General features: G+C 40.5%; 1 protein-coding gene and 1 long non-coding RNA gene across 2 annotated transcripts in view; one reads left to right on the top strand and one right to left on the bottom strand.

The window, feature by feature from the left end:
- Positions 1-1131: 1131 nt before the first annotated feature.
- HTRA3 (HtrA serine peptidase 3) lies at positions 1132-26654 on the bottom strand. Its single transcript, XM_053941176.1, has 9 exons — positions 25722-26654; positions 17576-17675; positions 15785-16007; positions 14944-15138; positions 12318-12350; positions 11534-11648; positions 5140-5188; positions 3350-3445; positions 1132-2100 (listed from the first exon to the last, which is right to left on the bottom strand). Exons 1-9 carry the CDS (start codon positions 26143-26145, stop codon positions 1935-1937), a joined length of 1401 nt encoding a protein of 466 aa, XP_053797151.1. The 5' UTR covers positions 26146-26654; the 3' UTR covers positions 1132-1934.
- The window catches only part of LOC128787189 (uncharacterized), a 47792-nt gene continuing 46849 nt past the window's right edge, over positions 26128-27070 (top strand). The window contains exon 1 of the long non-coding RNA XR_008430601.1: positions 26128-26215. This is a non-coding gene — a long non-coding RNA (uncharacterized LOC128787189). The remainder of the gene's footprint in view (positions 26216-27070) is intronic.

Here is a 27070-nt window from a genome sequence, read left to right as displayed (position 1 = left end):
CAACAATTTAGAAATACTCTGATTTCTTTTGTATTAATCAATGTTTACAAACAGACACCCCTCACAAACTGTAAAATGTTGCTACTAATATGGTACACATGGATGAACAGGCTTAACTTTAGCCATGAAAGCATCCTTCTGCATGCCACAGCTACCCTAAGTTCAGAACAAAAGTAGGCTTTTTGCAAGTCTGGATGCTAAGGCTGTATCTTAACATAAAGGAATATTCAACAGGTACAATTGACCATCATTTGTTTGTGGTCTGAAAACAGTTCTTTGGTCAGTGACAGCAGGGGGGTGAAGCCATCATTAGAGGCACATCACATTTCTGTGGTGGAAAGTAACACTGTTCATTTTTAAGAGGAAGGTACCCCATCCACCTCTGAGCTTTGTAGCTGCAGTCCCCGTCAGCCAGCAAGGAGGGAACAGATTGTGCTTTTCTGCATGTCTGGCACTGTACAAACCTGAAGATGCGAGGCTTGTCACACATGAGTGAACTGGTATACCAGAAAGTCTAGGCAGGATAGAAACCTCAAGGGAACTGCTCCAAAGTTTAATTCCTTTTTGCATCAGTGTAACAAAGACACAAGAAACAGGTCTAGAAAGCACAGCTTGATGTGGAAAATGCTCCAGATAGAAACATTCCTCTGGCTCTTTGGGAAATGAAGCAATATTCACTAAGGGAGGAGATACTTGTTTGGTTTGGGGTACCTAGGAGATCTGGATTTAGCTCTTAGCAATTTCTCTCCTGGGTTTATTACCCAGAATTCTCACATGTTCTAGCTGTAAAATAGGGTTGCTTCCCTTCTGCTGGTGTTCTTCCCTTCTGCTTCTTGTCACATAGAGAGGGAGCTGAGGACAACAGGATCCCAACTTGATACTCTAACTGACATCAAAGCACAATCCATGAATATGGAATAACACAGTGTAAATAAAAGATTTGTGTGCAAAGCATTTCTAAACATAGTCTAAGTAAGGGCAGAATAATTACATGATAGGGATGGGAAAGGGTTTTCATAACATCAGGGCCCAATTTTCTCTAAGAAAATTTTCTCTTGGGAGAGCTTATTCCAGTCAGACAGAAGAAGCAGGGAAGACATACTTGTTTAAAAAGAGGTTTACATCAACAGATTATTTGTGTAAACTTTAATCTCCTTACAGTAGAAACATACACAGTCAAAGCCAAAAGTAGTGTAACAATTTTACAGCAAAGCTTACCAGTAAAAATGCAAAACAAGTTTGTATCAAATTCTTAAAAAAATGTGCACTTTCTCAAACTTAACTTTGTTCAGCACATCGTTTTGATTTATATATAAGGCATTAATTCTATAAGAATCATTTACTATATTCCAAAAATTGCATGACCTAGGTGTAACACTCTATAGCCTGACACCATTTTTGTTTCTTTCAATATTTACAGATTTCATCTACCTGCATCGACATGGAGCACAGAAGCACTAAGAACAAGCTTTGTCAATAATAGGTTCACATTGAAAAAGCTACATAAAAAGGAAAGAAAGAAAAAAAGTTCAATTTTGCATTGCAATAACTTGTGTCTGCTTCAGCCATGATTGCAGTTTAAGAATAATTCCCTCTTTTATATACTTCCTCACTTCCAGTAGTATTTGGATCTGTCCATATGCAGAACTAAATCTGCATCTGCAGGAAGTAGGACCCATTTCTACAAGCTACCCAAAATCAGTTTTTCTCCTCCTCCCCAGAACACAGTTCTTAAGTTTCTTTGAAATTCAAATCTTCTATAAATGGCATCTTTGAAGTCATTCTAGCTACTATGTACAGAAATGGCTCAGGCAATTAAGTTAGTCCACCTTGTCATTAGTCAACAGGAAGAATAATTACTGTAGCTGTAAAGGAGGTATCTAGTGTTCCAGAATAAGTGAGTTTAATTATGGTGAGAGCTCCCTCAATTCTATTTACATGACAACTTCAGGCTCAATGTTAAATAGCAAGTCATCATTTCCTCGTCGAACTTCAAGTAGTAGAGGTGATTCATTCATCACAGCCTCCTGCAGGTCACTGGAAGTCAGCAAAGGACGCCCATTGACTTTCACAATAATGTCTCCATCTTGGATCCCTCCTCTGCAAAGACAAGAAAAAGGCAGTAAGGATGCACTCGATGCAGAGGAAAAGTACAAAGGCTATTCACCACCTCTTTTGCAAATGCAATAAATTTGGAATTGTTTTAGTCTTCACTGAAGGGAACTTCCAGCCTCCTGACTGTGAAATAACAACAGGTGGCACTTGCTAAAAGCAAAATAAGGCTCAGGTTATTTCCCTGAGGATTTTTTCTTAAACAACAAAAAAAAATTTCTCGTGTCTTCTACAAAACTACAGCAAATGAAAAAGAGAAAAGGCTTTTATCTATTACAGATTCACTTTACTCAGCCCATTTGCAAAACCATGCTTTTATGCCACCAATATGTATTTCAAGAATTGAAAACTAAAACCTCAAAATTTCAAGACAGGTACACCAGCTAAACTATTGGGAAATTATTTCTCTCTTGCTGTTCGAAAGTAATCCTGAATAGCTGCTTTTATTACTTTTGCTTTTGATCTTTCTAAAATCATTTTTAGAAATATTTTATTTATTTTGCAACTGTTCTGTAGAACAGCCTCTTCCTTCAAGATTTAGCACCGTCTCAGATAACAGCTCTGACAGTGCCCTATGTGAATGCTATTCTGTTTCCTGCTTAAGCTTAAGCCAAGTTTCTGTTTATTAATATTCAAAATACTTCACAAAACTCCTCAAATTAGTTCATTGCATTTGGGATGTTCTTTTTATTTGCACACTGTTAGCGTTTCATAATGTCATCAAATGTTGTAGTGAGGTGGGTGGCAGTCTCTTTTACCAAGTAACAAGTGACAGGAGAAGAAGAAATGGACTTAAGTTATCCAATGGGAAGTCTAGACTGGATAATAGGAAAAATTCCTTCACAGAGAGGGTTTTCAAACACTGCAAGAGCTTGCCCAGCAAAGTGGTGGTGTCACCATCCCTGGAGGTATTTAAAAGATGGGTAAAAGCGGCACTTAGGGACAGAGGTTACTGGTGGCCTTGGTAGTTCTGGGTTCATGGTTTGAATTTATGATCTTAAGGGTCACTTCCAACCTAAACAATTCCATGATTTAAATAGTTCTGAAATGCTTCATTTTGGTAGAGGTGAGCAGAATCTTAGCACAAATATTTTAAACCTAAAAGGCACAATTTTTACTTGTTTAAATATATATCAAGCCTGGTATGAGGAAATACTTGAATATAAAGAGAAATATTACCTTCTAGTATCCCTTTGGAGGTTTATTTGTGGTGAAGAAAATAATGCGCTCCACCTACCTATGAGAAGGTGAGTTTGGAACAACTTCATGTACATAAATTCCACTTCTGACATCAGGAAAATCAGCATTACTGTGCTTCAGTTCCTCCACCAAGCTAAAAGATTAACAAAGTTATACAGAATTTGATTACACTACAAAAGCATATAAACATTCTTATTCATTTAACTTTTTGTGACAAAAAGTAAAAAACTTAACAATCATTTGCCTGTTGTTTTGTGATGAAAATGTAGGGGATTTGAACTTGGATTAAAACAAATTACATAGATTTTAAGAGAGGCAAAACTCCTTACCTGTGCAAAGCATGCTAAACTTACTGGCCTTGCACATCTCCTGCAAGAATCTGACTTTGGCTCTTTGTAGCAGAAGCACAGAGGGCCTTGCTCATGAGCACAAGAACAGGAGCACTCTCAGGGACAAAAAGTTTTTCTGCCCAAAGAATTAATGCTGGTGACAGGGCAGAAATTTGCTAACTTTTTCTGTTTCTTTTATTTTGCAAGTCATTCTTAATTTGTCTTTTTCTAGAACAATAGAGTTTTTGATAACTGCAGAGAGAAGATAGATCAGAGCTGGAAACTTCAGTCTCCTTAAGTTGTCTTTAGCAACTTTTGTGCATCACTTTCTAAAGAAAGAAGACAGGAACCTGCTGCAAAATACAGCCTCTACAAGCATCCTCTCATGTCAGAGATGATGACATCATTTCAGATTTGTGTACAATGTGGGTTAAAACCCATTTCTAGAAAGGAAGACTTTAAACCAAGGATGGATTACTGGGCTGTCAGCCATGAAAAATTTGGGTCCCACAGAAGGAAAACAAGCCAAAATGGCGACACAGCTTCTCTTTATTTGATTTAGTACTGAGGAAGCTAACAATTGAATAATTTAAGCAAACACAACAAGGCAAGTGGTCTTTTTCTGAAAACAGGTCTGCAGACACCTTACATGGCTTCCTTAGATGTTCCAAAAGCAGTAAACTCTCACATCATGTTCACAATTATGCAGAGAAACATTGAGTTTCTCTCCACCAGTGATGTTAATGCCATTACACTGATTCATTCCAGCTGAGGATCTGACCCTTCAGGGAAGACTGCAGGAGAGTAACTCAAGGAAAAAAAGATGGCTTTACTACAACCCCAGCTGGAAATTGTCTTGTTTAATTTTGCAGTCTACTGCCACATTGGAAATATGCCTACTGTGGAGAAAGAACATCAGCATAAGATCCCTCATTTATTATCCAAGAATATACCTGGGTAACAGCAAGACACAAAGCAATGCAAGAGGGAAAATGCAGTAAAGAGCTAGAGGAGGGTGTCCATTTCTGGCTTTGTTAATATGGAGGCACAAAGCTTTAGTTTGGTACTTTAGCAGCTCTTTCTAGCTAATGGTTAGGCACCAAACCTCACACCATATGGCCTCCACTGGCACTGATAAAACAAACAGCTGATTGGTCATTGGCACTCAGAGTCCCCTGAAAGCACCACTTTGTTTAAATGCCACCTAAAACCTTGTGTAACTCCAGGTGTCCTTGTCAAGAACCAAAATCTGTGTTCAGGCTCCTCCTATTTTCCCTCAGCCATCAGCAGGACATCCACTACTATCAGTATTTAGAGAATTTCCAGGTCTCAGAACACAGATTTCACCTATATCATTTAAATGCGTGCAGACTTCCTAGAAGCCAATGCCCATTTCTGGATCTCTGGAGATTTGTAGAGAAAAATGAATGAAGTTCTGAACCACTGCTGACCACATCTTGATTGCATGAACATATAATTACCTTTCTAAGATACTTACGCAGGTGTTATTGTCAGCATTCTGATGCCAATGAAACGTTTCTTCCCATCTGAAAGGAACACAGAGGATATTTAAGAAATTTAAGCAAACACTGACAAAAACAACTACTCTGATGACTCAAAAGGGCTGAAAATTAAAACAGAATGTATCAGATTTTAACAAAACTAAACCAAGTCATGCACATCTGTACTAAAGTGTTTTTTTTAATTAGCTTTGGCGTACAGAATGACAAACCCTCTCCCTGCAACTAGGGGTAAGAGAGAAGGTTCATTTACACTCTCTAAGAGTCTTTCCTCCAGGAAATTCAGGAAATTACTGTGATTTAGTATCACATGAATTTGGTAAAAGGAAAGTTTCATTACCAACTACTATTAAATCTGAAATTGGTCAAGACAATTAAATCATGATGTTGTTCTTAAAATGCAGAAATGGAATCCAAACAAATCTAAATTTCCACTTTTCAGAAAAAGAGCAAAAGATTCACACTGATTATAATGCAAATGGCTTCTTATTTCTACCACAAAGAATAAAAAGTAAGTTTAAGGAAAATCCAAAACATGTAGACCTTTGCCAAAATGATCACAAAAATACTCAGAGGGTTGGAGCTGCTATGAAGATGGGCTGAGGGAGTTGGGGTTGTTCAGCCTAGAGAAGAGAAAGCTCCAGGGACACCTTAATGAGGTCTTTCAGTATTTAAAGAGGGCTTATAACACAGGACAAAAGGTAATGGTTTCAAACTAAAAGAGGGCAGATTAGCAGTAGGTATCGGAAAGAATTTCTTACAATGAGAGTAGTAACACATTGGAACATGCTGCCTAGAGAAGTGGTAGATGCCCCAGCTGTCAACACTCAAGGTGGTCAGGTTGGATGCAATGAAAGGTGTCCCTGAGCAGTGCAGAGGGGTTGGACTAGATGACCTTTAAAGGTCCCTTCCAATAGAAACTATTCTATAATTCTATGATTTGCCAGGACTCTCTGGAATTTTAAATGGTGAGAAATCACTCCTTTAGGAAGAACACCAGATTTCTGAAGTTGGCTTTTAGTAAGTCATGATATTGCACAGCTGGCTTATGAAAAAAATACAGTTTGATGACTTCCTACAGTGAGTGCTGCAGTACTCAGTTACATCCGGCATGAAACAATATTTCCCCTTGCTTGTTCCAGCACAACGACTTCACAAGATCTCTGAGTTTCTCCAGGTTCTCATATGAGGAAAAAGGAGATGTACACAGTCTTCTCTAGCTCTTATTCTTTCCAAGAAAAAAAACTCCCAAGCAAAGGACTTAGTTCTGAATATTACACGTCAAATATTCCCATTGGGATCACTGAAAATGTTGACTACTAAACATTGGATTTACTACACTGAAAAATCTGGCATCCATAACTGTCATCCATCCCTACTTTGCCCTGAAATGTTTGGCTCTCCTCTATTTTAAAGTAAAACTTGCAAGATCAAAATCAGCTATAGTAAGAGTGTCAAGAAGTTCAGTTTCTCAAATTTGAAGTCTGAAGAGCTTTGGGCATGACCATGAACTAGCTCATGGCACTCCTTCAGTCCCCATGGCAGAAATGTAGTTTTTCACTTTTTAAAAATATTCAGACATGATAATTCTCCCACCTGAAAATAATCCCCTTGTCCATGCAATGTGGACAGTTAAACAATGAAATTCCTTTCATAAGATCAGTGACAGCATCTGTGGTGACGGTTTTCTCTTTGAATTAAACAATTTGATGCTGTTCATTGCCTGTGAGGCAGAAATTTGCAGAAACACAAAGATAATCTGGAGCCTGAGTTAGAAATGTTTACATGATGAAAAATGAAAACGAAGAGACAAAAGAAATTGACTTGGAAGAAACAGAACAGCAAGAATGGAAAACCACAGGAGAAATGACACTAATGATAAAGGGAATTATTTCTCCAGTGGCTGAAGATTACATGTAAACATAAAGCATTAGGGAAAAAAATAAATCTTGCAACTATAGACTTATTCCTAACCAAAATTCTAATTCTACCTTCAACTTTGGGCAGGTCAAACTATTTCACTCCTGTTCACACACACTGAAATTCAAAAAAGGCCTTCTGCCCTCTCTCTGCAGTAAGTTTGCCATACTGCAAATAGCAATTCATACTATAAGAGTAGCAGGCTATTGTATAAAGTAAAACTAAAAGCTATGAGCCATGGGTTACTTTAGCAGCAGAGTATACACTCCTCTCTTTCCCCTCTCCAGACATTTTGTGTGTCAGAATACAAGTAAAAAAAAATTCAGTCCTTTTGTTTCGCAGAAGTCCATTCCACTGAATTTAACCCAAATCAAACACCTTCAACAAAAACCAAAGTTTTCAACAACAATGATTAGTGGGAATATAATTGTCCATATTTGAAGTATCAGCAGAGACTGAACAGGCACAGACATCCACGAGTACTATTTTATCATTCCCAAAGTATAGGCACTGTGATGCTGGGGCTAAGTTACATTGGCAGTGACAGTATGTGGCACCGTGAACTAACACTGCCATATTACATCTACTCTGTGAATGGCAAGTCTCAAAACCTGTCATTCTGGCAATTTATGCCATCATGAGGGAAAAGAAAAAATAATTAGGAGATCTGTCATAAATCTAAGGAGCACATCGCAAGGGCGCAGTCCCAGCAGTAGTGAAAACAAGGTTCATATGTTAAAAGAATCAGGTTTAGCAAATGTGAAACCATTGTGGCCTGAAGCTGGAGCGCAGCACAGAAGAGAAAGACTCAAATCTCATTTTTGTAAACACCAGGCCAGATTAAACACTCATTCTAGAGGTACAAAGTCAAGCAAACCAGGCTCAACCACAAGTTTAAACTTAAATCTGCTTAGTGTTAATAGAAAGTCAAAAGCAGCTGACCCCAAGTATCTAGAAGCAGTTCACTATTCCCAGAAATTTCTGTTCCACAGTAAGGAAAGCACTTACCTTACTGTTAAACTTTATTTATTGATGCTTGCAACAATAGAGATACAAACCAGACAGATAAACACCAATTGAAGGCAGAAATGTTTATGACTTATAAACTGTAGCAAAAAAACCTGATAAATCCAAATTAAGGGGTCACGTACTCAAATTTCTATGGGCTTGAGTGGTACAAAATTACACCCAATGCAGCAGATTCCATTGGAGCCAGGATATCACCAGGACTTCCAAGTGAAGAAATTGATCCTGCACTTCTTATTCAAGTGCCAGGCAAAACTACTCTTTTGCTAATTCCTTTTGCACCTAGCTCATCTTGTAGATTACATGAACAGCCCTGAAAACATTTATGAAAGATTCTACTGCCAAACAGAAAACATGAAAACAGCTCAAACCTATAATGCTGGACTGTGTGCAGTGTCCCTTTCATATAAACTGCATAGCTGAATTTAATCATTGGTGTGAATCTATGCTCGGCAAGGCTCCTCAGCCACCTTCCTGATTTGTGGTAATTATTATGAGTAATAATCATTCAAATACAAAGGTAAGAATATTGATTCAACACAACTAATACAAGGCCCTGGGGATGTAAAATGAGACTTCATGTAAATGATATGTTGGCTGTGGTCAATTCAGAACTTCCCCATTTCCCCTTGCCCATCTGAAACAAGGTCTATTCACTTCTCTGCGGACACTGTTAGAGACCATCCTGACCTTTTAGGATGGATTTTCCCTTTAATATTTTTTTTCAAATTGCTGACTTACTGACTTCCACTTTAAAGCATCTAAAAGACTTTCTAGTTTTACTGTTCTGCTCAAGTCTAAACTAGGAATAGATAGAGCGAAGACCGAAATGGAGAAATTCCTAAAAAAAAAACCTAAAAAAAACCATAAAAATCAGTCAATGCTTAAGCATGTAGTTACCTTCCAGACATAAACAAAGAATACACAGCTGGTTAAAACTGAGCTACAGATGGAGACACTTAACTTCATGTAGCAATTTAAGACTTCCTAACTATAAAAGGACATTAACCTTTTTACTGGTAACCCCAAAATTAGCAAAGGCTTTCAGACCTTTCAACAGACAAACATCTCTGTGAAGGCTGTGGCAAATCTTTGGTCAAAAATACATTAGGTGCTATTATATATTAACAATGCATTAGGTAATATAGAATGTACAGATAACATAATTAGTGCAAATTCTTCATTCAAATGACATCCTCTACTTTTTCTCCACTCTCCACACCTGTTCTTCAATAGAACAGATATTAGAAGTTTTATATATAATGGATGAGATTTAAAAAAATATATGCCTTCTATATAAACAGCTATCTGGTCAACTGAGATTCAAAAGACTTAAGCTTATTACACAATTAAGTATCTACTATGCCAGAGTAAATTTGGCAAGAGTGATATCCTAAGGGAGTGTTATCTTCAGGCAATACAATATAAAGACCAAAATGGTAATACCCATAAATGTCTTTCTATGACCTAATTGTACCATTAGGGAGGATCCCAATGAAACTACTGAAACATAACTGGAAGAAAAGAAAGTATGATAAAAACAGCCCTAAAATTCTGCTTACATAAATTCATTATGCTAAAAAATAGCAACTATAAAACAAACCTGAGAACTATTACTAAAGGCCTAAAGAATGCAAACTAAGTCCCAAATATGTGGTGAAAATATCTCCTAGAAACTTTCTCTACGCATTAAGGGCTTCAAATTATTGTTCTGCCATAGCAAAATCATAAGATGTACTTCAGAGAAGCAAAAGCAAAAAAAAATTTGAAAAATAAATAAAATTTCCTGTGCCCCTGGATATTTGAAGCAGTGACAGTCACAGTGACACTAAGAGAAAGTGTGAATCCTTTTGGTTAGGGAATTGTGTGACATGATTAAAAATAAAAATCTATATGTTACAATCATGGTATAAACTTGAATCTTTCTCAGTTTTTTCCTAGGGTTCTTCCATGGGCAAAGGTCTCTGGGCCCTTAGCTGGGCTCATCATGCTGTGTAGGTAAAGGTGCCTGAAGGAGCAAGGTGACTGATTTCAGTGGTGACATCTCTTAAGTTTCACTGACTTTCCAGCCCCAGTTCCCAGGAGATGGTGGGCTCTGCACAAGGCCTGAGTTCATGCCTCTAGTCCAGGCCTGAAGGCTGAGTCATTGCTTCTCCCTGGATTGGGATGAGCAGTTTGGTTCTAAAGAGTAACATCACTAATGAGACACCTGTTTGTTTCAGAAACCAACAATAAGTTAGTAACCAGGGCGAATACATAAGTTTTTTTTGACATGTTGACTGAAACAAAATTATGTCAGCTACTTTGAAATGCACTTCTCAGCATATAATTAGCAACATTTTTTCAACTACTCCTCCCCCTTCCCTCAAATCAACAGTGAAAAAAATACGATTTGTGGAATTCAGCAAAACACAGATGAGGGGACCCATCAGGTTTGTGATGCTCTCATACAAGCAGATGCATTACTTTAAAACCGCTGACTATGGGAAGTTTTTGAAATAACAGTATCTGAGAGGACACTGGTGTAGGGAAACAACCCTGGCATCAGAACTGGATGAACTCAGAAGACAAGTTTAAGAACAAAAAGATTCAAGAGAAGCAGCAGCAGCAGCCAACACTCATGGTAAAAGATTAGTAGTAGGGTGTGGACAGATAAATTGGCAAATGAAAGAATAAGGAAGGTTTGGCCTGGATGCAGCATTACGAGATCAGATTTGGCTGTGCAGCCTATAGTATGACATCTAGAATAAGGTGACAGATATGGTGCAGGCACGTAAAAAAAGGCTAAAGTACTGCAGTTGTCATTGCCAATATACTTAGATTTATATGCTCTCTGGTGCACAGGCCTTTCTTTCTGCCTCTCTCCCATCTTCCCACGTATTTCTTCATGAATTAGTAACAGGTCTTCTTCCACCAGGGCCTGAGAGTCTGTCACGATATCTGATTATATACCACTGACATGCATGACTATGATAACATATAGGTCAGGTTCTGTGGACTACATCCCACCTGTGTACAGGTGCTTAAAAAGGTTTTTACCTCATTTTCTACAGTATACCTTAATATTTTTGCTTGGACAATACATGGAAAGAGGAGAATAAAACTCCTTAAACAAATTGTCAAGTTCTCCTTAAACAATCTGTTCTCAAGATCATTTGAGACAGTGATGATTCATCTGTGTCCTCACTATTCTCAGAGGCCCTATTTCCCATATTTATATACACACTGTCTGCTCTTTGGGGGTGTGAGTAATAAAAAGTCTCTCCCATTTCTGTGAGATTGTTTTCTATTTCCCAGTCTGTGATGCTCTATAATGGAGAAAGATGCTGCTCCATTCACTAGTAGGATTCCACATCCATGCATTTTGGCACTTCACCTGGATCAGGATAACAATTGGAAGATGTCCCTGTTTCTTGTAGATCTTACCTTTACTTTGTTTGTCATGTGACTCTGTGAGAAACTGAGTGATACGGTCTGAAGGAATAGCAAAAGAAATTCCAGCTGTGACCTTCAAGGTGTTAATCCCAATCACTTCACCATCCTGTTGAGAGACAACACCCAATTAAATTTGTTCCTAAGTACAGGATTCAGCTCCCTGCCTAGCATTTCATGTTAAAAAATAGTGTAAGAAATTTTAGAGTGTTGTAATCACTCAAGAAATAAACAGTACTTATAAGGGAGGATCTGGGCTTTGATTCATGATCCATTTCACATTTAACTGTGATGGCCAGAGAGATTGCAGTACAGTGTGTTCATCCAAGGTCCATCCCACCACCCAGCAAGACATTCTCTCTGCCAAGTGGGCAGTGGAGTCACTAGTACCACTACAGCCACAAGTCACTGCCCTGCAAAACCCATGCTGATTTAAAGCAATCTACTTTGAAAGAGTTGTGTGGGTGAGCCAGGTCCCATCTCTGTTGCACATCCCAAGTTCCACAGCGTGAACCAGGATTACTGCTCCCTCCAGATCTGATATTCCTCTTTGCTATGTAACATTTTCTGTGCTCAATGGGGAAATGTTTTCCTATGGTGTGTGAAGTGAGATCTAATTTGCATATTCTGCATTAGCTACAGGCTATCTGCCTACCATTAGCTAAATGAATGGAAGCTGGAATGACCTATGAATCTTTCCAAAGGAACATTCTTCCACTTTAAACTAGTTCTTGAAACAAAACCAACCAACCAACAAAACCAAGTCATATGGACTTACCAGATTAACTAGAGGTCCTCCAGAGTTGCCATACTGTAAAAATGACATAAGGGAACAATAAATTAATACTCCACTGTTGGAAATGCAATTCTCATTATAAACAGTACTGTTTTTGTAAGTAAATGGAACAGAGGAGGTAATTTCTTAGGCAGCACTGACAGACCCAATATCAATCACAGAAGATTACAAGTATATCTTATCCTACCCCTCCACCCCTCTCATGATTATAGTTGGGGTTTTTTTTCAGAAACAGGAATTAAGTTAGGAGCCACTCCAAATAGACAGACCCTGAGTTTAAGACATTGAATAGCTAAAACTAGTATTTTGATTCTTCTAAAGCCTGTCAGAACAAGGTTTTGAAATAATAAATTGTTATTTAAAGTTATACTTCAGTGAGGTGCTTGTACAATTTTTGTTTCACTCATCACTTTGGTCTGTAACACTGTCAGTCTCTCATTCTCCCCTGGAGCAAAATAGAGTGGTTTATATATTTAATCACAGCATATTGCTATGAGGTAGCTACTACATAAGGATTGATTTAGTAACCACAGACACACATGCCTCTCGAGGGAAGGCATAGAGCAGCTCTGAACAGCCCAAAATTACCTAATACCTAATGCCTTTAAAGGAAACATGCAACAGGACCACAGGAAATGAGAGTTGGGGAAGTTGCTTGTCCATCTTCAAGCTGGCTCAACAATTTGTTTTTGAGTGAGGCCAGAGTTTTCAAGTAGGTTTGCAAAACAGCCAAGAGCAGCAACTTACCACTCAAAAGAAACAAAAGCTAAGTGATGTATGACAGAGAAGTGAGACACAAACTGTTTACACTTAGATAGCACTGGGCAAAGTTTATAGATTCTTAGAAGAATAAAATAGACATTAAGATTTATAAAACAGCTTCAAAGTTCAAATTAAACAAAGAGATAAGTTCCTTATATTGTATCTCTCCGGTGACCTGAGGCTGCACACGTGATTTTTATGTCTTACTGGCACAAAGAAACCAAAATAATGATTTTTCAGCCTTGCTCAGCACATAGTCTTTCATTCACTTGTCTCCTGCTTGAAGGATGTGACTTTCAGCACATGCAATACAGCTCCATTTAGAACCTTATGGCCCTGTTTTCTCCTGCCCTATGTTACTGCTGTCCCAGCATTTCTCGAAAGGCAGCTGCATGCACATTCCTGCAGGAAAGTCTTGGCTGAGCCACAGGAATGCTCTGAACAGACCAATTCTCAAACTCCTCCCATTCTCAGGAGAAAACGAGTGCATTAGCTAAGCACAAAGCATCCTTATGCCAGGGACCATCTTCATATTTTGCAGTCCCAGATGCCAAAGCAATTCAAATTTAGTGTCGTTTTCCTCACCTCATCTGCTATCACTCTTCCTTTGGTCCAGCATTATCTGACACACTCTGCTATCCTTGTCTAAACCTGCTCATTAGCTTTGGAGGGCAGCAAATGTCTAAGTACATACACAAGGAAGGAGACTGAGCTTGAAAAATGTGTATAGGCAAGAAGTCAAGAATCCCATGTTCCAATTCTGTCTCCACCACCAATTCAGTGTGTGCTACCAAGTAACCCATCTTGCCTAAGTTTTCCTTAGTCTCCTTGCACAGCTGAAAAGAGTAATTCCAATTAAATGTCTGGAGCCGTTCAGCTTCTAGGTCATACAAAAGCTTTTTGAAAAAGTTCACTTTTATGTCATATCTTAACACAAACAATAATTACCCTCTTTTTTCCTCCCCACAAAATTTCTTTGAACATGTCTGTGACAATAACCATTTGTGAAGCACTCTGTGTGTGTAAAACACTATTATTTCTTGTTATGTCAAATTTGACATTAAAGTCCAACAAACAAATCCTGAAAATATTTTCCTTTCAATGTGTAACAGATTTAAGGTATAAAATTTCAGGCCATTTTCCACCTCAGCTATGTGTACAGCACTCTTTTTAGAAGCAGTACAAGCTAAACACACACCCAAGCACTTCAATTAAGCTCTTTGGATCACTCCAAGATACTCTGAAGGAACATTATTTTAATGTATTTCTATATAACATGCAATGCTAGGACCCTTAGCTCCAAACCGTACCCCAAACTTTGTTATTTTCCACTTTGATTATTGTTTTAATTATGTGGTGTGCAAAGGGAAAACAAGAACAACAAAACCCCCCAGACCTCTCCTTATGTTCTTACCTGGGTATCTGTCATTAAACTGAAATACATGCTCTCAATGTGACTATTCCATCTGCTTCTAATGGATAGAGATGAAAGAAATTTTGGCTCTATTCTACAGCTTCCTTGACCAGAATAAGTCAGCAAGCAGAGAGAAATGTTTTGATTTACTGCTGATTGATACAACCACGTTGCTGCATGAGATTTACAGAATTCAAAGAATCTGACCTATGCAGCATCCTCACAGACAACCTCAGTGGGAGAACTTTTATTTATCATGCCCTTCACAACACTGCCTGAACACACCTTACAGACACTGCATAGAGTTTTGAAAAAGAAGAGTTTCACTGACGTTAAACAAAGCTGCTAGATTCATCTCTCAGAGCAGGCACTTCCATGCTGCATAATGGGGACAGACTGTGGAGTGGAACTCATCCCACACCTCGTGCTTACGTTAATAATGGCATCTGTCTGGATGTAATCCATGTCCGAGTCCCGCAGGCCCAGCTCTTTGCCATCTCGCTGAGCAGTGCTGACAATACCTGTGGTCACAGTGTTCTGTAAGGCAAATGGACTTCCAATTGCCACCACAAATTCTCCTGGCCTCAGATCAGCAGACTGTCCCAGCAACAATACTGGTAGTTTTTTCTTAAGTAAACACAGAGAAAAGAAATAAGCATTAGTTCATACTTGAAAATAACCTGATTGCAAAGATCAAAAACTAGTAAAAAGTTAGGAACAAACATTTTCCATTACATTAATGAAAGAACCACTCACTCACTATCCTATACCCAAAACTTATGCTAGGAGGGTTGCTGTTTTAAACCATCTTCAAAGACAAACAGCTATCTGTAGTTCCTTGCAATTTCACTGGGAAAAGAGCATCAAAATTTCCGTTTTCCAGCAGATTGTTGCCTCCCCTAGAAACAGCATAAAAGCCAACCATTGACCAGTTCTTGACTGCCACTCTCTCTGCATTATTCCCAACTTGCAGTCCATGCATACTGGCACAAAGCTTCGAATGATTAGCCTGGGTATTTACATAAAGATAGCACAATTTTGCCACTATTAAATGAGTGGCATTTTTCTTCTTCTTCGTTTTTTACAGTTTCTTGCACAGAAGACAAAGTAATTTAATTCCAAAATATGAAAATTTCCCAGGCTTGTATTTCAGTACATTGTTTTGCACAGATCTTTCTAAGGAATCCTTAAACATATATTCTAGTCAATCACTTTGTACTAAGTGAAACTGAAACTGCCCAAATGAAGGCATTCTCCTGCTTATGTCACTCACCTTAGGATGAATCTTTATTGTTGCAATGTCAGATTTCTTGTCAATGTCTTTGATGGTTGCTTCATAGGTATCTCCATTCTGGAGCTGTACCTTCAGTTGTTGTCTCCCTGATATTGCATTTGTGCTTGACACCACGTGGGCATTAGTCACAATTAAACCAGAATCAGACATAATAAACCCAGATCCACTGGAAAGGGGGACATTTCGACCAAAGAGAGGGTGCCTGTACAAAAAGCAAGCATTTTCGTGTCATAAAGGAAACCAACTTAAGAGAAGATTATATTAGACATCACTTACCACCTTCCACCCTGAGAATCAAATTTTTTTAAAAATTACAAAGAAAGAATCCCTTTTTAGTCAGTCAGGGAGATAGGAACTGAGGTTTACAGACAATCAGCAGGATCCTTTTCCTTTGTTTTCTAATTCTGTCTTTATAAACTTCCTTGCACAGAGGGTAGGTGACAAAAAAGAAAGGAGAAGGAGCACATCTGATCCCACAGGTTATTGATTACATACTGAAAGAGGGAAATAATAAACTGATCATCTAATGGGAAAAGGGGAAGAAGGAACCTTGCAACTGGACAGAGGCATAAAGGAAGAGACGAGGTCTAAGGGGATCATGAAGCCCAAGTGCAGACTGGGTGGAAAAAGCATGTCTGGAAACCAAAACGACTAGGAATGTGAAAGAAAAAATCAAAAACACTAAAAAAGGATAAAACCTGGTGGGAAACAACATGTGCTGCAAAACAGACAGGTAAAAGATTCTATAAACTGTTCAAGGCATTATGAATTTTCTCTGTGAACAACTGCTGTAATGACCTCAGATTGTTAGGGGAACATAAAATGTCTGCGTAGCAGAAGATGAGAAAAGGCCCACAAAGTCTTTCTTCCAAGATATGGTCCTGGTTAGAATATTATTTGAAAGTTCTGGGCTATTTAGCAGTAAACAGCTAATCAGCAGCTATTTAGAAGTAAACAGCTAATTGGAGCCATCCCAGGAAAAAGTAGTATCAAAATTAGCACCCAGCAAGCTGCTGGGCAAACATTTACTTGTAGGGAAAGAACAAACAATCTTAACTACACATGCAAAGATCTTAAACATCTTCAGCTATAACATCCTCTCAAAGGACCAATCACCATGTGCATAAAAGTGTGTCTCCTAATATACTTGATTGTCTTGATTTTGTATATTAAAAAAGCCTACAAAAATTCTCCAATAAATTCTTATATCTGTGGAAATTGAGAGGACTCCATGAAGAAAGGTATTCACATAATAGAGTATATGCAATATTTGCAGTAATTTGTTCTGACCGCAGGTTGCTCTGAGGACGCATATTTAAACCTCCCAGGTTGTTTTGAGCACTCAGTTTTGCTCTTGCCACCTCAGGTCCAGTTTCAGCATGCTGAATATTGGTGATGCACTGGTCAAGAAATTTAGTACACGTATTTTTCCAGCTTAGCATCAGAATATATATATATATATGTATGCATGTATTTAAATTGAGATGACAAATACAGTCCAACAAGCAAAACATTTTAGTGAAGGCTGAAGAGACCTCCAAAGATGAGATAGACTTATTTTAGGGTAGACAGTATATATTGTATAGTTCTGTAAACCCATTAGAATACATCTACTGAACAGGAACAAAATACACAAATGTGTGCTTCTCTGGAGAAATGGGTCTGCTGTAATGTTTTAGAATATTTTGTGAACCTCACAAATTCAAAAGGGAAGTTACTACGCTGTAGACCTTTATTAAGCAACATAACTAAAAGAATTGAAATTGTTACCTGAGGAAAAGTTCAATGTGCACAACTGCAGGTGCAATCTTTTCCACCACATCAGCTATGAAGTTGAATTTGTATCTTGGGCTGCTGGACTGTAGGTGACCTATACTAGCAGAAAGAATTGGATATGTTAATAAGACAATACATTTTTTTAATCAAGTAGGCAAGATGAACCTGCCTTGACTTGGTCTGTTTTTCCTACTAGAACAGTTTCCAAACAGTACTGGAAAAGGAATCAAAGTCATTAAGATTGTTCAAAACTTACCTAGCATTCTGTGTGATCCTGAGAAAATTAAACATCAGCACCACTTAGCTCTAAGTTCTTTTCTTTGGAAGTCTACAAGCATGTCTTGAGCATTTTTCTGAGGACAACTAATTGTTATTATCTAAGACACAAAGGGTCATAAGACAGGTCAGGCTGGAAAGGACCTTAGGAGGTCTCTAGTTCTACCTCCTGCTCACAATTGCATCAGTTTTAAGGAAAGGGAAACAGAGCTGGGACTTGCAAAACTCCAAGGATGGACACTCCAGAAATTGCCTGAGAAACTTGTCCCACTGCTTCACTGTCCCCCATGATGTATAGGTTTTTCTTACATCAAGTCTGAACTTATTGAGCTCATGTTCCAACTCATGCCCCTTGTCTCTCATCCTCCCATTATGCACCTCTGTATGGATGTGGCACACAGGGAGTACAGTACTCTCAGTTTCTCCTCACAGGAGATATGTCCAGTTCCCCCCAGTCATCCTCATGACCTTCTGAACTCACTCCAGTTTGTCAATGCCTTTCTTGTACTGAGAGATCCAAAACTGGATTCAGTATTCCAGATGCAGTCTGACAAGTGCTGAATTCCACAGCTGCAGAATTTGGGAGTCACAATTCAAACTAAAGTTCTATTTTTTTTTTAAATAGACACATTAGAAACCTGCTTTAAATTACAACCTTTGCACCTAAAATTTTTTGCAAATTCACATTTAAGCTGTCACATGCAGCTGGGCCTAGCAATAGATTACTAAAATGTCTGACAAAAGCCAGTATGGTACTACATTAAACAGCACTATATACAGCATTCATTAAGAGTGAATAAAATAGTGTGAAATTAAGATCTTAAAGAGGGGGAGGGAAAGCCCACAGCATCCTGGTTTCTAATGCCACAGCATCCTGGATTCTAGCATGACAACATCCCAAAGGAATAGCACTGTTTGTGCTAAATGTCATATTCTCTGCAGTCCCTGATACACAGAGCCGTACCACCACACTTGTGAAGCATATGATAGGGGATGTATCACCACACTCAAATAACAACCTTTTGTGTTCACAGCCTGAAGCTTCAAAATTAACTATGGGATCTACCAAAGGGAGCAAATGAATTGAAGAAACCAGACCAAGAAGATTAGGAGTTTCTTCACAGAAGTCTGTAAGTTCTTTATCCTGTTACTGGACCCAGGATTTACTTCTGAATGAAAAGAAACACTGCTGAAACTTAGCAAGTTAGATTTATGTGATACCTAATAAACAAAAGGAACAGCTTGGCAGGACTAGGTTCAGTCCATTATTTCTATGTACATTCTCACACACTCTGAAGAATCCCTCCAGCCAATTGAATGTACTTGTTTTAGTGCTTAGTTTAAAAGAGACAAGGCAAACAGGAATCACAGAGGACTGTCAAATGTAAGCATAATATACTGTTATTTATTTTGCTTACTAGGCCACTGAAGAGTTATCTTACCTTCAGTTCCCAAGCAGCTTGCCTGATTATGCAGTATATCCTTTGAAGTCTACTGACATGACTTTGAACACTTGCCTACACAGCAAGTGTTCACTGACAGGATATAACATTGCCATCATGTTTACCTTAATAGACATGACCATGCATCAGTGAAAGGCAGCTGATGAACCAGCACAGAACTGGGGAAGAACTGGGGATGAATGCAGCCTTTCAGCTGGCGTAAATCAGCATAGCTCTGTGTGAGCCAGGGCAACTAAATCCATTTGCATTTTCTGAGCACTCAACTGTTCTGCCCAGGCCAAATGGACACAGCACTGTACATGGCCACAAGCACAGGAAGATGCCTGCCAAAAACCTCAGGTCTGGACCACTCCTGACTAGCCACCAGGCAAACATCATGGGTGGCAGTGGCTGTCCAGGTAGGATTTCGGGGAGGCAGAGAGAAAGTATCTGAAAGAGATAGTGAATTCAACATGAAAAAAGGTGAAGAAAATAAAATGCAGCAATACAGAGAGGAGACTAAAACTGAAACAATGTTTATCTTCATCTCATACAACAGTGAAAACATTTCTCTGCCTGAGCAGAAGCCCAGAACCTCCCTGCTGGGGTTAGCAGACAAGAATGCTCAAACTTGAAGGAAAATCCAATCTGCACCAATATTAAAGGGAAATCTGAAACAAAGGAGGATCGAGAATAACAGGCACTCAGGTTTTGTATGAAAGGCATGCCTGAAGATCTGGGCTGATCAGAGACAAGCTGTTTTTCCTCTTGTCTGTTGGAGACCAAACACTAGTGAAAACTGACTTACAAAGCTGAAATGCCTTCATAGAATCTGATCTTTCTTGAATCATTTTCTGCAAGCTGGCAGTGATGAGAACCTTTAAACACATATGATGTGCCAGGAACTCAAACTACAGACGTGGAAGATGTAAGCACACACTCGCATTTACTCCCACACATACAGCACTATTTAAGGGAACTGAAGTGTTGGTTATTATTAACAGCATTTTAGTGCAAAATTATTAAACTGATGGTTCCCATCAGAAGTCCTCAATATACTTCAAAAGGGAGGAAATGAAGCCTGGGAAACTGAAGAAGGAAGCAACATCCAACACTGAGTATACTGTATAATGTCACCCTGAATACAAGTGTTACAACTGTAGAGGTAGAACCTATCCTTTAATCTGCATTAGTTGGTAGACACTAGCTGCTGCTACTGCCCTTACTAGAAAAGAAAGTTAAAGATGTATCTCCCCCCTCCATATTTCTGATGCCTTGTGGAGCCCCACACAACCCTCAGAACTCTGCTGCCCTGAGCATATAACAGCTCTGAGCTCACAGCACCTTTGTAGATTTTGACCCATTGACCCTCTGAGATTTGCCACATAGTTTTTCAAAGGTCTCTCAATAACGTGCATTATTTTCCACGTTATTACTGAGCGTTCAAAATCATCTCACACTAACAAAATCTAATTTATTTTGGCAAAAAAAAACCATAATTTGATCCAATTAGCCATGTGTTGCATAAGCAAGATTTCAAAGGTGCTGCAAACAGGTTGTATTTGAAACAAAACCAAATTTATGCTGTATGAGTCTATGCATTTCTTAGTAAAAAAAACTAGATTTCCCCAATCTGCTCCAGAGCCACAAATCCACCAGATTTTCAGCAGCCTTGAACTTTGAGCCTATCATTTCAACTAACTGATTAGATCTTCAGGTCTCCAGCTCCCCTCGCAGAACACTCAAAATCCAGACTTCAATGTAAGTGCATAAACTGGAGCTAAAGATTTTCAGCCTATTTTCTAAAATGTGATCTTACGTTTCAAATTTTATGGGCGCCGACTACACCGAATTTAAATGGCTAACGCTAAGTGCCTTTCAGAGTAGCCTTATTATCAGTTTAAGATTTTTTCCTGGATAGTGGTGTTATCTACAGGCTGTGGGTTCATTTAATAGTGGTTTATTTACTTGCAGAGACAATAGACCCACATCAATCTCATTAACACTGCTGTAAACCAGGAACAATGCCAACAAATCTGTAGAGTTAACTTAGTATGAAGAGAACTGGAAAAAAATTCAGCAGAAATAACCGTTACAATCCCACTGAAGACAATAAAACCAGACCAATTTACATTTGCAAAAGACTGAACATTTCTGAATATGTGCCAACTTAGTCCCTGTAGAATTAAATCAAATCACACTCACTGCTTTCTTAAAGACAATACATTGTATTAAAATCCACAATTTTATATTCATTAAGAATTTGTGAGCCTGGGAAACTCATTCTTTTAAGGTTGTTTCCCCATCCCCCTTTTAAAACCAGCTTCAGAAAAGATCTGTGCATTCAGCAAAATTATTATGTCTAAGGGAGGACTGCAACCTGGCAGATCTGATCACCAGGGATAAACACTGTCCCTACTGTGCTTTCATGGAAAGAAATGAAAGACAAATAAAAGATTATAATGTCTCTGCTTAAAAAACAGAAACATCTGCTGGAAACATAGGTTCATGGGCAGCTTTTCTGATGAATTCAGCATTAAGATCAAGTTGCATAGCTGTGCACTGACCATAAAGCCTTGGTGAGTTTAATGCCACATTATGGTTCAGGCAACTTGTTTATACAATGGATGTCTACCGTGCACAGATGAAAAAAATTTGGTGAACCAACACCAAAGTGGCTTTCTTGTGCAATGCAGCAATCACAAGGGCCAGACAGAGACAGGCTGGCACAAGCCTTTTAGCACAGACACCACACTGACTTTATATGCTTGGTATCTCTCCCTTCCAAGTGACCCTCATGAGTAGATACAACAAGAATATCCTTTTCCTGTTACCTATCTTTTACAAAGCTCCACTCTGAATTGTATACCAAATACTGTACACTATCCATCCTCACCTGCAGTAACTAAAAGTAACTCAGTCAGAAGGAAAACAAGCAGTACAGGAATGTGACCAAAGTTTGTGTTTCCAGCTAATACCTTTGCATTTCCCTAAATACAGCTGCAGGCAGCTTTAAGGCTTTGACGGTAATAACACCAGCAGGAGACTTCTATCCCTTACTGGGCCAACTTCTCAGAAATGCAAGTAATCATGCACTCAGTTGTTCCTCTGTATCTTCAAGGTTATGTACAGGCACACTCCAAATACCTGTGTGCAATGACTTATGAATTAATTGACTGTTTCAAGCACTCTTAGGAAAATGAACTTTTAGGCTCTTATCTTGCAAAGATCTGACTGACTTGGATGAGTCTTAACATCACGACCCCTTTCTTAGAGTGAATTCAGGTTTACGGTGCAGAGGACAGTAAATGGTGAATGACAAGTCCAGCCTCAAAGGTTTTCTAATAAAGCTTTTCATTTTCCTTGTTCCATTGACAAAAGAGCACCTGTATTAAAAAAAAAAATTGCTTCCATATCTTAGGTAAGAAAATACAAATCTTTTGACATTTAAACTCTCTTCACAGAAACTATTTGCAAAAAAACCTTGCAGGGAATTTAACTGCACTAAGTTGTACTGAGAGATCAAAACCAATCCTTTGTTCAAGAAATAGGTAGATTGACTGTAGATGGCAGGTGACCAAGTAAATCCTTTGAGTGAGATGTTTGACATCTTAGTAGATTGATATGTGGCATTGTTAAAACTTACACTTGTTGCCCTGAGTAAAAGGGCTCTGTAAGACTAGATCTTTGATTACAGAGAGTAAGTATTCCATAAGTATTTCTTCCATTATTTACATGCTAGCTCGTAATAGCTTGTTGTTATCACAGTAAGTGACAGAAGGTAAGAAAAAAACCTAGCTGCTTCACAATATATTCCCATATATAAAGGTATCTAGTGTTGAAAAAAAATTTTAAAAAACCCCAGTATTTGTAGCAGGGAGTTTAACTTTGCTCAGGATTTCTGCAGACTGCTCCTATTAGTATCTCTGAGAAACCCCTGGACACTGGCATATTGCAGAGCATCAGTTATGGAGCTCCCATGCAGTACACACCCCGTTTAGTCCACTGCATGTAGAACTTGCAATCTGGCATGATGCTTTTCAACCCAATCCAGGACTAAAACAAGGAAAAAAAACATTTTAAATTCTGTTACTTTTTTGATTATCACTCAGTAGCCCTGGCCACTTCATTCCTCCCTTCCTTCCTGCATCCTTTACTACCCATGTTTCTTTCATGCATCCCTATCCACCAGACTGCTGTCACCAGGAAACCATGGCTAAGTTTCTCAGCCTGTCTGGGCTTATCACAGCCAGAATCCAACTCAGCATCAACATAAGCAACTGAAAAAGGAGCTGAGGAGACAATTCAGGAGCCACTCTGGGTCTGTGCATGTTCTAAATAGGGCCCTAGTCATACTATGTGAAGCTTCTGTTATCTGAGATTGTTTTAATATATGGATAGTAAAGTCAAACTGCATTTACTTCATAACTACCTTATCCCTTCAAACTCTGAGTCATCGGAGGCCAGGCAAGAACAGGAGAAAGAAATTTGACAGCAATTTTAAACTGTCAACTTTCTTCCAAGCCTCTCATTACAGCCATTGCATGTTATTGTTAAAAAAAAAAAAAAAAAAAAAAAAAAAAAAAAAAAAAAAAACCACCAACCAACAAAAAAAATACCATAGTTGAGTTCTATTCCTGGCTCAACCACCAACTCAGCCTGACCTTGGGCAAGACACTCGGTTTCTTTGAGCTTCAGTTTGTGCAGCTGTAGAACTGAATAAAAAAAAAATTAAATCTTAACAGAGAACCAGATGCTTCATCTAAGCTGAGGTTTTCTGAGACCAAAAAAAAAAAAAAAGCCAAAATAAAGTGAACGCTAAAATACTTGCTTTAAAAAAAGAAAGCTCTTCTGCCTCACAGCTCCAAATTCCTAAGCCTATTAACATTAGATTCAGGAAGATTCCTTAAGGAAAATGTCATATATACAAATGACAAGCACTCACCAAGCTCTCAGATGCAGGCTAGTTCACTCATTTTGGTTAAACATTTTGATTATTTCACATGGATCAGTTTCAACCAAGCTTTAGGAGCACTAAAGTTAACAGATGCTGATGTGAAAAGGTACAGGCAAAAAACATAACTACAAAACACTGGAGAGATGGAACACTGCAGCCTCAGGCTGGCATCTGAAACAATTCTTGGCTCTGAAAGGAACTCCAGGAACATCATTTGAATATCCTCCCACTCTGAACTGGTTTATCCTTTCCAAAGATCAGGATATATATGAAAGATCCCCTATTAACAGAAAGGCTGCAACAGTACTCCTTTTCCTTCTGAACCCTCCCAATCATTTTGGCCAGTTTGCTATGAATAATCAGGATGGTTAGTGGTTCACCTGACATAATAGAAACGCTAATTCATGTTTGAAAACTCCATTAAGCATAGCACTTCTCTCTTTTCAGGAACTCTAGGGAAAATGTAGCAGAAGCAAACCCTTAAAATAATATATCAGTAAGTATGTGGAAAGATATTGCCAACATTAACACTTCCATAAAGAGACACATTTAATACTAAAAGGAAATTACTAGCTTAAGAGATTACTAAACTTTCCAAAGTTAAATCACCAAGCCTGAAGTTGTGTGTCATAGTATATCACAGAATCTGAGCAAAGGCCTCAACACTTTACTACAACCACAAGAACATTTGATAGCTTGAGTATCAATATTTTACACTATAAAGGAGGTTCTCAGACTTTTTTTTTTTTTTTTCCTGCTTAGGGCTCTACAAGACTACAAAACCCTTTGGTGAAGAAAGCAAACCAGGCAAAAGACTATGTTTTAGGTGGTTTATCTATTACTCAGTAATATATTTTTCTGCCCTGATGGGCTTTTAAGGCGTTTTCTGATTCGATTGTCGGGTTAATCTGATTAACACCGCAAAATCCCCCAGGGACGATCCCGGAGTTCAGGTGTTCCCGGGCTGTGCGGCTGTGCGACCCTCACGGGGGATGCCACCGAGCACCGCGGCCGTCACCGCCGCTGCGCTGAGCGAACGCGGCACTGGCGGGACGGGAGCAGGCTTGTGCCGCTGCCCTGCCTCCAGAAAAGGCCAGGGCTGAGGACGTGGCCGCTGCCCGGCAGCCGAGCGACCTCCACCCACCTCGCTCCCACCTGGCGAGTGCGTCCGTCTCTTGCCCCAGGAGCACTGCGGCAGCAACCTGCACCTCAGCGAGGCATCACCCACGGCCGTGCTGCCAGGGGAACCCTTCCCAAACCCACACTGAGCATCGAGGAGTTTTGCTGTTCGGAAAGTACCTGAGCATCCATTCCTTATACCACAGGTGTCATTAGCAGATGGGTGAGGCTTTTAGAGTCCGCAGAGCCACCCAGTCTTCCCAGGCCACTGAAAATCGTGGCTTTCTTTACCCTGGAAGCCAGGTCTCCCACCCCCGCCCCGCGGCAGGTCCCACCATGCTCCTACCCGATTCACAGGCTCCCTTCTGGACCTGGGCGACGGCGGGCAGCCCGTGCTGCAGCGCCTTGCGGCTCACCGCCTTCAGCTGGCAGATGTTGTCGTAGGTCCGGCCGTCGCTGCCGCACACCTGGGCGCTGAGCTTGCACTGGCAGACGCCCTTGGCGAAGCGCTTGCCCATGGGGTAGCGGCAGTCGAGGCTGTCCCCGCAGGGAGGGTCCTCCTTGCGGCCGCAGGAGTCCCCCTCGCCCGCGGCGCAGATGAGGCAGCAGCCGCAGCGGTCGGGGACGTACCCGCTGGGGCAGCTGGGGCTGGGGCACGTGGAGACATCGCAGCGGGCCGGGCACTTGGCGCGGCCGAGCGGGAGCTCCGCGGCGTGCGGGCCGGCGCTGAGGGACAGCAGGAGCAGCGGGCTCAGCAGCGACACCCGCATCCTCGGCGGGGACGGCGGCGGCGGAGCGCGGGGTGCGAGCCCGCCCGGCCCCGGGGCAGGAGGCGGGAAGGTGCGATCGCGGCGAGGGAAGGGGAAGGCGGGCTTTATGCACACTCGGGCAGGACAGCGTCTTCTGCCCCGGGCAGCGCTTTTGCGGGCGGAGCGGGACGGCGCAGCGAGCGGAGGGCAGCAGGCCGCAGCACAGGGCCGCGGAGTCACGGCCGGCTCGGTCCCCGCAGGACGCGGCTGCCAGGACTCAGCTGGCCGGGCTGAGGAGCCGAGCCATGGCACGGAGCGCCGAGGGCAGGCGGAGCGGGACGCGGTGGGAAGGTGGCGGCAGGGTTATATGTGGGACGGGCCCGCCGCCTCCAGCAGCGCCGGCAACCCCGGGCGGGCAGGCTCCACCCCGGGCGGGACGGACGGACGGACAGACAGACCGAGTGGGGAGGGTCCGCTCCCTTCATGGGCGTGCGGGGCAGAGCCGCCCGTCTGCTGATAAATCACCGCCCCGAACGGGGAGAGCCCGGCGTGAGGCGGGCCGTGCCATCCGCTGGACACCAGAGGCTGTGGGTGCCCGACGTGGCATGAACAAAGGCGAATCTGTTGCATCTGAGCCTTGTGACCGCTGTGAGTTCAGGGGCAGAAAGCTGGCAGCCGCTTTGCCTTCCCTCATGCTTGTCTTTAATGTCAGCAGTAATAAGGCCGTTTGTCGCCACTGCCACCGAAGGGTAATCAAATTTGGCCTCTCTTGGTTTGGTCTCTGCTGTAATGTTAAACAAGCTCTTGGCCATGAATCCCTCTTTGCAGGTGTCAGAGCAGAGGCACAAGTAACTGAACATAGTGCTTGTAGCCATTTGTTCTGCGTGGCATTATGGAACATTGTACAGGACACTTTCCATCCAAAGGAGATCTACTGGGCTCCCCA

This window comes from Vidua chalybeata, chromosome 4 (genome assembly GCF_026979565.1).
Source record: "Vidua chalybeata isolate OUT-0048 chromosome 4, bVidCha1 merged haplotype, whole genome shotgun sequence".
NCBI lineage: Eukaryota > Metazoa > Chordata > Aves > Passeriformes > Viduidae > Vidua > Vidua chalybeata.
The sequence above is the reverse complement of the archived record's forward strand: the minus strand, read 5'-3'. Positions and strand labels throughout refer to the sequence as shown.